Source organism: Callithrix jacchus, chromosome X, assembly GCF_049354715.1.
Source record: "Callithrix jacchus isolate 240 chromosome X, calJac240_pri, whole genome shotgun sequence".
Classification (NCBI taxonomy): Eukaryota; Metazoa; Chordata; class Mammalia; order Primates; family Cebidae; genus Callithrix; species Callithrix jacchus.
The window spans coordinates 100,955,422-100,966,422 of NC_133524.1; the positions used below are offsets into that span (position 1 = coordinate 100,955,422).

Genomic DNA, 11,001 nt, shown 5'->3' on the forward strand with positions numbered 1-11,001 from the left:
CTGATCACAAAACTTTGGGAGGTTAAGGTGGAAGGATTGCTTGATGTCAGGAGTTTGAGACCAGCCTGGGCAACAGAGTGCGACCTCATCTTGACAAAAAAATTTCAAAAAACAAATTAGTAGGCCAGGTGTGGTGCCTCACGTCTGTAATCCCAGCACTTTGGGAGGCTGAGGTGGACGGTTCCCTGGAGGTCAGGAGTTCAAGACCAGCCTGTCCAACATGGTGAAACCCTGTCTCTGCTAAAAAATACAAAAATTAGCCGGGAGTGGTGGCACATGCCTGTAATCCCAGCTACTTTGGAGGCTGAGGCAGGAGAATTGCTTGAACCTGGGAGGTGGAGGTTGCAGTGAGCTGAGATCCCGCTATTGCACTCCAGCCTGGGTGACAAAAGCAAAAAAACTCCATCTCAAACAAAACGAAACAAATTAACCTGGTGTGGTGACATGGATTTGCAGTCCTAGGTACAGAGTGAGACCCTATCCCTAAAGAGAGAGAGAGAGATGCTTTTTCTGAGAGTATTGTAGACCTCTTCGTTTTAAAACCTAGACTGTCATCCAAGCTGGAGTGCCGTGCTTCGATCACAGCTCACTGCAGCCCCAACCTCCCAGGCTCAAGCGATCCTCCCATGTTATCCTACTGAGTAGCTGGGACTATAGGTATGTGCCAACATACTTAGTTAAATTAAATTTTTTTTTGTAGAGATGGGATCTTTATGTTATAGAGGCTGGTCTCTAACTCCTGGGCTCAAGCGATCCTTCCACCTCGTCCTCCCAAAGTGCTAGGATTGCAGGTGTGAGCCACCATGCCTGGCTAAGAGGAAGTTTTTATCTGCAGGAACGTTTTGCACATTTCCTGTCCCCATCCCACTATCCCTCCTTAAATCATCTGGAGCCTGGAAGAAGTAGATATGACTTGAAAATAGTATAAATGTCTTTCAAAGACCCTATTCACGTATGCAAAAAGATATTCACATTTTTGCTTCTTCCAGGCTACCTGAGATGAAAAAAATGTTCTACGTGTATGTGTGTCAGATTGGATATGAATTAACTGTGAGATTTGTGTGCTGGATGCTGTTTGGCTTTGAGTCTCGGGGTGGCAAGGCTGGATGGGGCATTGACACCTTTATTTCTACAGATCCTGTAGCTCCAAGAGGACGTAAAGCATTGAGAAACCTGATATTAACAAAAGGGAAAAGTTCAACAATGGGAAATAAGAAAGGCTGAGTTTCAAAATCACCCAGTGAGGATGGCAATGGGCATCACAGATGCATTCCTGGATATTCCTCACTCCCATCAGAGACTGGGACCTCTGGGGTGGTAACGACCTCCTTCCTGCAGAAATCTTAGATATAATCTAATCTAAGACCCTAACTGCTTTGCTGATGCTTGACATCCATATGTGTGAAGGGAAAGAAGAAAGGAATAAAATGTATCAGGCAGGCCAGGTGCGATGGATCATGCCTGTAATTCCAACACTTTGCGGGGGCCGATGCAGGTGGATCACCTGAGGTCAGGAGTTTGAGACCAGCCTGGCCAACATGATGAAACCCCATCTCTACTAAAAATACAAAAAATTAGCTGGACATGGTTGCAGGCACCTGTAGTCCCAGCTATTCCAGAGGCTGAGGCAGGAGAATCGCTTAAGCCTGGGAGGCGGAAGTTGCAGTGAACCGAGGTCACACCTCTGCACTCCAGCCTGGGCGACAAAAGCAAAACTATCTAAAAAAAAAAAGTACCAGGCAACCCTTCAAAAAAAGTGTGCTTTCCTGAGAAAACAGAGCTGCCCTTCAAAATGGGGGCATGTAACTACTGTGAAACTTGTCTTTGATACCCCCTCCAGCCCACCTCCTATGAGAAGAAATTCTGGTATAACTATGACACTCTGAAGCCATTGCAATCATTTCATAGCATGAGATGTGTTGATAAAATTACTACAAATGGCTAGAAATAGCTCAAAAGTAAAGGTTCTACGAAAAAGTTCAAGGTTTAAAAACTAGTGGGCTGGCCTCATTTCCCCCCCTCCCCGCCCATTTTGGTTTTTGTTGTTTCCTACCCAGGCAGATTTGCATAAAGACAGTACAGACACAGCAAAGGTCTGAACGTTTCTTTTCAATGAATGATTATTCTGGAACATTGCTCAGGGACCATCTCTTGGTTTGAACAACACTAAACCAAAAGGTTCCCTTTCAATTTACTTGGCAGGAACCAGGATTCTGTCAAAGATGCTGAAGGTGAAAAATATACTGGAAGGTGTGACTGTCCACTTCTTAGCTGGAGAAGCTACAGTAATAGGTTCTCCTGGCCTAGTAGTGGAGAAAAGAGAGAGCACCTCTTTCTGGTCTTGATGGAGCCCCTTTTTTGTGTTTCCTTTGAAGTTGCAGAACGTCTGGATCAGAATAGTTCTTATTCCTCTATCTCCTCCACAAAGTGGAAGGCAGGCTGGGTGCAGTGGCTCATACCTATAATCCCAGCACTTTGGGAGGGTGGAGGCAGGAGGATTGCTCAAGAACGGGAGCTTGAGAACAGCCTGGGCATTTGCAGCAAGACCCCTATCTCTACAAAATATACAACAGAAATTAGCCAGGCTTGGTGGTGCACCTGTAGTTCCAGCTCTGAGGAGGCTGAGGCAGGAGGATCGCTTGAGTCTTGAGCCTAGGAGATGGAGGGTGTAATGAGCTATGATCATGTAACTGCCCTCCAGCTTGGGCGACAGAGCAAGACCTGTCTCAAAAAAAAAAAAAAAAAAAAAGGAAAGAAAGAAAAGAAAAAGGGTAGTGAGCAGAATTTGGAGAGTACTAGATTCGTATTTGGCTGTCCCGTTCCCTCAAGGCCCTGTGAGTAGTATCTTAGTAAGTTTCTCTTACAGTCCATGTTTTAGCCTGAGCTCTTTAGCATGGCTGCAAAGTGGCCCTTCCTGGAAATGCACTGTTCTCTCCCTAGACTCACTTCTTCCCATCCTGCACATTTATATGTTCCCAATGGGGAGGGTGGGGTTAAGGACGGGGTGTGGGTCAGTGTAAACCCATCATGGGCACTTGGCAAACTCTGTGATGTGCAGGGCATATTGATGGTGACTCAGAGATATTATCTGATGAGAAGAGGCCTCTTCACCGTTGTATTCAAATTGCATTCCCTAAGCAATTCTCATCCATATTCTACTGACCCCACTTGGCATCCAAAACCAAAACCATGAAGTCACATCTTTATTGAAAATACTATGGTCATGCAGCCTACAAAAACAACAGTGCATTCATTAACTTTGGTCATCTATCCAATTCATTCAACAACTGTCTAACAAAATAATGCTGTGCTGTGCACAATTTCTATCTGGCAGGAAAGAACTTTGGAAAAACTGTCATGAAGACCTTACTTTAGACAAAGGGATCTACATAATAACCATTGATGACAGGGGCCCATGCGATGCCTACAGGAGCCAGGCCAATGTGAGGCATGGGTGCCCCAGGTGGCATAGGCACCACAGGTGGCCCAGGTGGCATAGGTGCCATGGGTGCTCCATCTGCCATGGGTGGCCCGGCTGGCATAGGTGCCATGGGTGGCACAGGTGCCACAGGTGGTCTAGGTGGTTGTGGTGCCAGATGAACACACCAAGCAGGATCCAGAACAGGAACGGCATCAGGGGGCGCACCCAAGATCACCTCCACAGGGGGGTCCGGGGGGGCAGCAGCCATGTTTCTCATTAGCATCCTCTGATTTCGTCTCCACTTGGCCCTTCTGTTCTGAAACCAAATCTTCAGAGGGGAAAAATGAATTGGCTTAGTGTATTGAACAGTTAACGTCATAAGAGAAAAAACATAACTTGCAATTCTATATGCCACTGAGACTTTAAACTGCAACAGGTGAAGCTATTTTCTTATTGCTGAAACATCTTGGGGGGGCTCAAATATGCTAGTGGTCACCCCTGTCTAAACATAACCAAAGCCAACAAACAGCAAATTTTGGTATGGGCCCATATAGAGTCTGTATCCAATACTAATTTCATAAAACAGGTCTACTATATTTTCAAAGGAAAAAGGGGGAGTGTCTATTAAAAGTGTCCTGGGGGAAATTCATGCTATAGAATTTGGAAATAGATGAGAACATTGTCTTTTTTCCTTCTTTGTATTTTTCTGCTCTTGCCTTAAAAAATCCATTGAGAGGCCTATGTAAACCCAGAGAGGGGGAAAAAGCAACTCTGGAAACCCTTTTTCTTTTCCTCTGAGTTTACCTTGCTTGCCTAAGGAGGCAGAGAATACGTCATGCATCCCAACCTGAGGCTAGGCCTGTGGCATCAAGACTCCGACTTTCAGTGGTCTGCTTTGTTGGGCTGCTTTTCCAGACACCACCACAGACATGCAGTGCATTTCCGTCACTGCACTCACACACAAACCTTGACGCAAAGCTAACAAGCCCATTCTAATTTTTATTTTTATTTTTTTGGCAAATACTTCCTTGATGCAGCTACGATTTTCTGTAATTTCAAATAGTCACCTTTTGATCCTATGACCTGCATAATTAGTTGTCACTGCGTGAGTAAATGAAAAAGGTATTTTAAATAAACACAGGTAAGAATATAGCCTGAATTGAGAGAACCCCTTAATCAATCAAATTCCAGAAAAGCCAACTTTTCAAAATAACATCACCAAAAAGGATAAAACATCTAAGACGTTTTTTCTAAGATGTTTACAAAAAAGCAAACACTCTCTTACGCGTTTGGTAGTTCCATAAAGTTTAATTTGTGTGACATCTGCAATGCATATGTTTGACTGTATACAATTCTCCTCTAACCTTTCCACCCTTCTTAGGTCGGGGGACGTTATTCAAAAATCTTTCTCTCTCTCTCTCTCTCTTTTTTTTTTTGAGAAGGAGTTTCGCTCTTGTTGCCCAGGCTGGAGTGCAATAGCGTGATCTCAGCTCACCACAACCTCCGTCTCCTGGGTTACAGCGATTCTCCTGCCTCAGTCCCTGGGTAGCTGGGATTATAGACGTGCCCAGCTAATTTTGTTTCATTTTTTAAAGACAGTTTTCCAAAGCTTACAAATGTTTTCCCCATTACCACTTAATTGCAATATGTTTGCAATGTTTTCAGGCTGACATCAAAATCTTCCAAAAAATTTAAATTTAGGGCTACCACTCTCTACTAAGTACTGTGTTCTGTGTGTGAATTGCTCCTCCTTCACCCCAATGCTTAAATAGAAATTCACTCATTAGCTAAGTACTTGTGCTTGGTTTTAAATATTTTAAATAATTTAGTACAGTTGAACCTTCTTATAAAACTCAGCTCTTCTGTGCATTAATTTGAATACTTCCCAGGTCAGATTGAGTCCCGAAAATGACTCCAGATAGAGGTAATCCTTTAGGGAAAACTAACATTCTCCCTAGAGGATACCAGTGTTAGAAGGAGGTCAATCTTATTTATTGGAATATATTTACATATGTATGTGTATGTATATGCATATATGTGTATGTAAATGTGTATATGTACATATACATGTGCATGCACTATTATATATAGAAAGAGAGAGAGAGACAGATATAAACAGATGTAGAAGAAAGAAGACAAAGTTATATATTTTTCCCTTTAGGAAATCATATTTCCTCTGCTTATGAGCAATTTCCATAATCTGGAGTTTACTTATCCTATTTTCTACCACTAAGGCACCCACTGTTCAGAACTTATTTGCCAGCCATAAAAAAGACAACAAAAAACACCAACTTGAGAATGTCCAGGACAAAACCTAAGGCATGCTTTAGAATGGCTGTCCTGCCAAATTGCTTTTTCAAGATATACTGACCTGCACTCTATCTTCAGCCAAATCCAGGTGTCCTGCAAGTATCTCCCTGAGGGGAAAAAATTACAAATGTTCAGTATTTGGAGTTGTGAATAAAATGAAATATATTAATGTGATCGGGTGCGGTGGCTCACGCCTGTAATCCCAGCACTTTGGGAGGCCGAGGCGGGCGGATCACCTGAGGTCAGGAGTTCAGACCAGTCTAGCCAACATGGCGAAACCCCGTCTCTACTAAAAATGCAAAAATTAGGCCGGCATGGTGGCGCATGCCTGTAATCCCAGCTACTTGGGAGGCTGAGGCAGGAGAATCGCTTGAACCCGGGAGGCGGAGGTTGCAGTGAGCAGAGATAGTGCCTCTGCACTCCAGCCTGGGTGACAGAGTGAGGCTCTGTCTCAAATTTATATATATATATATATATATATATATATATATATATATATATATGTAAATTTGCACATTTCTATCCCCCACCTCTCCGTGCAGTTTTCTGTAATACGGTTGGGGCTCACTTTAGAAAGGGTTTTCCCATGAACAACTTTGCTGTTAAATAAGATAGAAAAGGGGAATTTATGGAAAAGTGCCCGATGGTTAGCTGAATATGACTTAATTCTTCTGTTTATGAAACAGCAGAGAACAACCCTGGAAATCTTTCCTTGGGCGGTCCGTCCGTGAAAATAAATGAAATGCCAAACATCTTTAAAGCGCTGTATTGAACCACAGTATTTCTGTTTATTGTAAAAGGGAGAGGTGAACCCTCAAGGAGCGAACTCCAAACCACATCGGCCAAGCGCGCCCTCGGGTAAATTCTGTTTTGCTCTCTGCCGGTCGAAGGCTAAATACGACGAAGCCAGAAAGGTCCCCGAAACCCTACTCTGACCTGTCTTGGTGCCCCCGACCCGCATTCCAGCCTGGCCAGAAAAGGCCTGCCCCTTCGTACACTACCGGGATCGGTAAGACGAGGGTCCGGTGAGGCTAGCGACGGAAAGGGGTCGCTGACTACCGAAAGCTCAAAAGTTCGCCCTCTGGTTGTAAAAGTGAGCTCCACGTGGCTGGGCGGTTACTAGGGAGAAGAGAGCGAGGCGCTCGCCACGCGCGCAAAATCTAAATGGCGCGTAACAACTTAATAATCAAGACAAATGATATTTTCATGCAATATTAAAACTTTAATATTAATGCAGAAACAACCCATAATGAGCAAATTGCCAAAATTTTAAAGTCAGGATCCGACCCTGCCTCACTCGCTTTACACTAGTACCGCCCCACTTTTTTACATCCTCCGCGCCCCTCCCCCCATGCCCCCCAGAAAGCAAGGGCGGACCCAGCGCCCTTGAGCCCCTCACGCGGCTTTAGGCTCCAGAGGAGAGAGAAGCGGGTCCAGGGATGAACTGGGCGCCTGCCGGGCAAGCCACTTACCGCGTCGCAATGTCGGGGTATTGAACTTCTTGGAAAAAGTTCTCCAGCTCCTGCAGCTGAAACTGGGTGAACCTGGTGCGGCGGCGGCGGCGTCTCCTCTCTGGGAGCTGTGGCCCCTCCGCGGCCTGTGGCCCCTCCGCCAGCTGTGGCCCCTCCGCGGCCTGTGGCCCCTCCTCCGGCTGTGGCCCCTCCGCGGCCGCTTGGGGCGGCTCCTCCTGAGGTTGCTCCGGCTGGTGGCGGTAGCCACCTTCACCATTTTGGTCGTCTGAGGGGACGGACCCTTCCGTGCCAAGGATGTTTTCTGCTTCTGCTCTGTACTCAGGTTCGGAGCATGCATACTCCTCGTCCTCTCCTCCCACTGCCATCAGCAAGGTAACAGTAAGTTTCTCACCTGGGAAGGGAGGAAAGCAAAAGAGAGACAGACACCAGGGGGTTGGAACCCAAGGCGCGTGGGCTGGAGGAGGCGGGGGAGCCGCTATCGAAGAGCAACTGTGATAGCCACGCCGCGTCCCATCCGCTCGCCTTTCCCAGGGAAAAGTTCCTCTTTTGGAGTTCGCGAAAGCACCGGCCCCTGTCGAAGCACTAACCATTCTCCTCGGTGTCCTCGCCGACTACCAGGCTGCGGTAGCCGGTATCACTGTGGGTACACCCGCGACGAAACTCCATTCTCAAGTGCTGTCGATGAAGCCGTGCGCTTCTGCAGACTCCGCGCGGGGTTCCGCGGCGATCCGGGGTTGCAACTGGGGCTAATGGCTCGGACGACCGCTTCTCTGGCGCCGGGACCTCTTCTGGCGCTGTCTGGCACTTGGCGCGCTCTTATATAGCGAGCGGTACAGTGCCTTCCACAGGTTCAAAGCGTGCGCACATGCGTCGGTTAAACGCCCCCTATTAGCATTCACGGTACATCTAGTTGTAAGTGCGACCCCAAGGGGACGCATTCGTGGCCAGAGTGTGCAAAAAATAGGGCGAGCGTGGTGGGGGTTGTGTGCATGTTGCACGGGAACGGTAGCTCCAAGTTGTGGCTTAACTACTCCCAACCTGACCGGAGACACGGATTGAAAAAGCGGCTGGGTTGTGAAAGCCGATTTGGGGGCGACGGGGCGAGGGGGCGAGGGGGCGAGGGGGCGGGGGGGGCGAGGGGGCGAGGGGGCGGGGGGGAGCGAGGGGGCGGGGGAGGGGCGAGGGGGCGGGGGTGGGGCGAGAACGCACACCAGCCCGTGGGGAGGTATTTTGGCAGTGTTCCTCCGCCCAACTCGCTACATTGCCGCACGTGCCTGGAGCGGTGACCTTTGCCCTCCCCACGGGAAAGACCCAGAGATGGCGTTGAGGAAAGCGCGGAGCGTACAGCAGCCCAAACATGCGAAAGTGAACTTGTTAGTCTACCATGCGATTGGGTTCTGAGCACGACTTTCCCCTGCTAGAAATTGGTGACAAATGGATAGGACTATCTAGTTCTGCACAGTTCCCGCCAAAGTCAGGATAGTGATACAGTGCAATGATTGGCTAGAAGACTGTTTGCTCTGGGTTTTTGAATTCAGAACCCACCGTGCATTCTGGGAGAGGGAATTTGGGGCTGGATTTGAAGAGCAGTCCCTTGCTCAGGTACACGCTGCAAGAAATCCAACGTGCTTTTTGAGAAAGCTCCAAGGACTTAAGATTTTTAGTCCTGAACTCATGTCAGAGTGCAAGTATAGAAATCTGCTAAGTGCATAGTGCATCCGAGAACGTTTACACTACTGGGGGTGGGGGGGGGCGGTGCCGTATTTTGATGCGCCGCACTTGCTGCGCTTCTTCTTTTTTTTTTTTTTCTGTCGTCCAGGCTGGAGTGCAGTGGTGCCAGCTGCGCTCACTACAACCTCTGCCTCCCGGGTTCAAGCGATTCTCCTGCCTCAGCCTCCTGAGCAGCTGGGATTACAGGCACGTGCCACCGGCTAAGTTTTGTATTTTTAGTAGAGACGGGGTTTCACCATGTTGGTCAGGCTGGTCTCAAACTCCTGAACTTGTGATCCGCCCGCCTTGGCCTCCCAAAGTGCTGGGGTTACAGGCTTGCAGCGCGTTTTGCAGAAGCCCATTCTGCAGTCTCCTAAATTGCGGGTATTTCCCCAGGCTTGTGCTGTAGACCTGGGAGAGTTCCCGCCTTGCTTACTACCACTTCTTCCTTCTTCCCTCCCCTTTCCTAGAACTATCTTACTGAGTTCTTGCTCCCCGGTGATGTATCAAATTTAAAATGCTTGGGCTATGATTGAAGGCTGTATGGTTCTCCCCCCAAGAAGTGTTTGCAGGTTTTCCAGGACGTGTTAGCATCCTTAATATTACGAAAATAACTCTGGCCTGAGGTGGGAGGATGGCTTGAGTCTGGGAGGTCAGGGCTGAAGTGAGCCATAATCAGGATACTGCATGCCAGCCTGGACGACAGTAGACCCTGTGTCAAAAATAAATAAGTAAGGGCCAGGCGCGGTGGCTCACGCCTGTAATCCCAGCACTTTGTGAGGCCAAGGCGGGCAGCTCACGAGGTCAAGAGATCGAGACCATGGTGAAACCCCGTCTCTACTAAAAAATACAAAAATTAGCTGGGTGGTCCCAGCTACTCGGGAGGCTGAGGCAGGAGAATTGCTTGAACCCGGGAGGCGGAGGTTGCAGTGAGTTGAGATCGCGCCACTGCACTCCAGCTTGGCGACCAGCGACAGAGGGAGACTCTATCTCAAAAAATAAATAAATAAATAAATAAATAAAAATTAAAAAATATATAAATATAAATAAAAACCCTGTTAATAATGGGCCCTATGCTTGCCACTGTACACGATTTATCTTACTTTCACCTTGATAACCATCATTAACATCCTCCAGTTTTTTTAAATACAGAAGACTGGGCCCCAAGGAGCCAGGCAGCTTGCCAATGGCAATACAAGCGAGTTTTAACTACAGAATGTGTACACTTTTCACTCTGTTACTGCTGTCTTAATTCAAAGGAGTAAATAAGGGGATTTCAGGTAGGAACAGGAGGAGGTGCCATTTGGGGGAGGCATAGTCTTTACAATTCCTGGGTGTGAGGGGGTCTCCTCCTTCTCTTGCATTAGTTCAGGCCTCTTCCCCTTGCTCCAGGGCCTCAGCTGGATCTCCCTAAACCACAGGATTGGAATCCAGCACTGCTGGGTTCCCCCAGACCACCTCTTCACGTTTGCTCAACACGGAGAGTATATTAACAGGACAAGATGTGGCATGCACTAGTTGCTGAGCTGGTTGTCTGGAAGACCTGGTCAGGAGGGAGAGGTCATGAAGCTCACCTTCACTCTCACCCTAACCCTAATTCTCATGTCAGGGCCACATATTGACTTTCGTGGGCCCTCGGCACGTTTGCCTTCTTTGGGCCCCTTCTTCCATAAAAAAATTAATTATATTTTACAGCTGTGTTGGTATAAGGGTGAATATAATTTGGGATTAATTATATTATTTTTTTCTTATGATTTTAAAGGAAATTGAGGTATTTTCTCTTTTCTTTTCTTTTCTTTCTTTTCCTGAGACAGAGTCTTGGTCTGTCGCCCAGGCTGGAGTGCAGTGATGTCCTCAGGACTCACGGCAGCCTCTTTTTTTTTTTTTTTTTTTTTGAGACGGAGTTTCGCTCTTGTTACCCAGGCTGGAGTGCAATGGCGCAATCCCGGCTCACCCCAACCTCCGCCTCCTGGGTTCAGGCAATTCTCTTGCCTCAGCCTCCTGAGTAGCTGGGACCACAGGCACGCACCACCGTGCCCAGCTAATTTTTTGTATTTTTAGTAGAGACGGGCAGCCTTTATCTCCCCA

At 47.5% G+C, this 11,001-nt stretch overlaps 1 protein-coding gene across 1 annotated transcript; it reads right to left on the reverse strand.

Annotated features, from left to right (window-relative positions):
* Positions 1-3,200: 3,200 nt before the first annotated feature.
* On the reverse strand, positions 3,201-7,996 carry ESX1 (ESX homeobox 1). The gene is made up of 4 exons (XM_002763174.6): positions 7,791-7,996; positions 7,204-7,594; positions 5,793-5,838; positions 3,201-3,749 (listed from the first exon to the last, which is right to left on the reverse strand). The coding sequence occupies exons 1-4, from the start codon at positions 7,867-7,869 to the stop codon at positions 3,372-3,374; spliced, it is 894 nt and encodes a 297-aa protein (XP_002763220.1). The 5' UTR covers positions 7,870-7,996; the 3' UTR covers positions 3,201-3,371.
* Positions 7,997-11,001: the final 3,005 nt, after the last annotated feature.

Excerpts from the sequence above, each read along its gene's own strand:
- ESX1 (XM_002763174.6), bottom strand. The coding sequence starts at position 7,869 with ATGGAGTTTCGTCGCGGGTGTACCCACAGTGATACCGGCTACCGCAGC. Across the intron at positions 7,595-7,790 it reads CGAGGACACCGAGGAGAATG|GTGAGAAACTTACTGTTACC; the intron begins GTTAGTGCTTCG and ends CTCCCTTCCCAG. Across the intron at positions 3,750-5,792 it reads TGGCTGAAGATAGAGTGCAG|ATTTGGTTTCAGAACAGAAG; the intron begins GTCAGTATATCT and ends TCCCCTCTGAAG.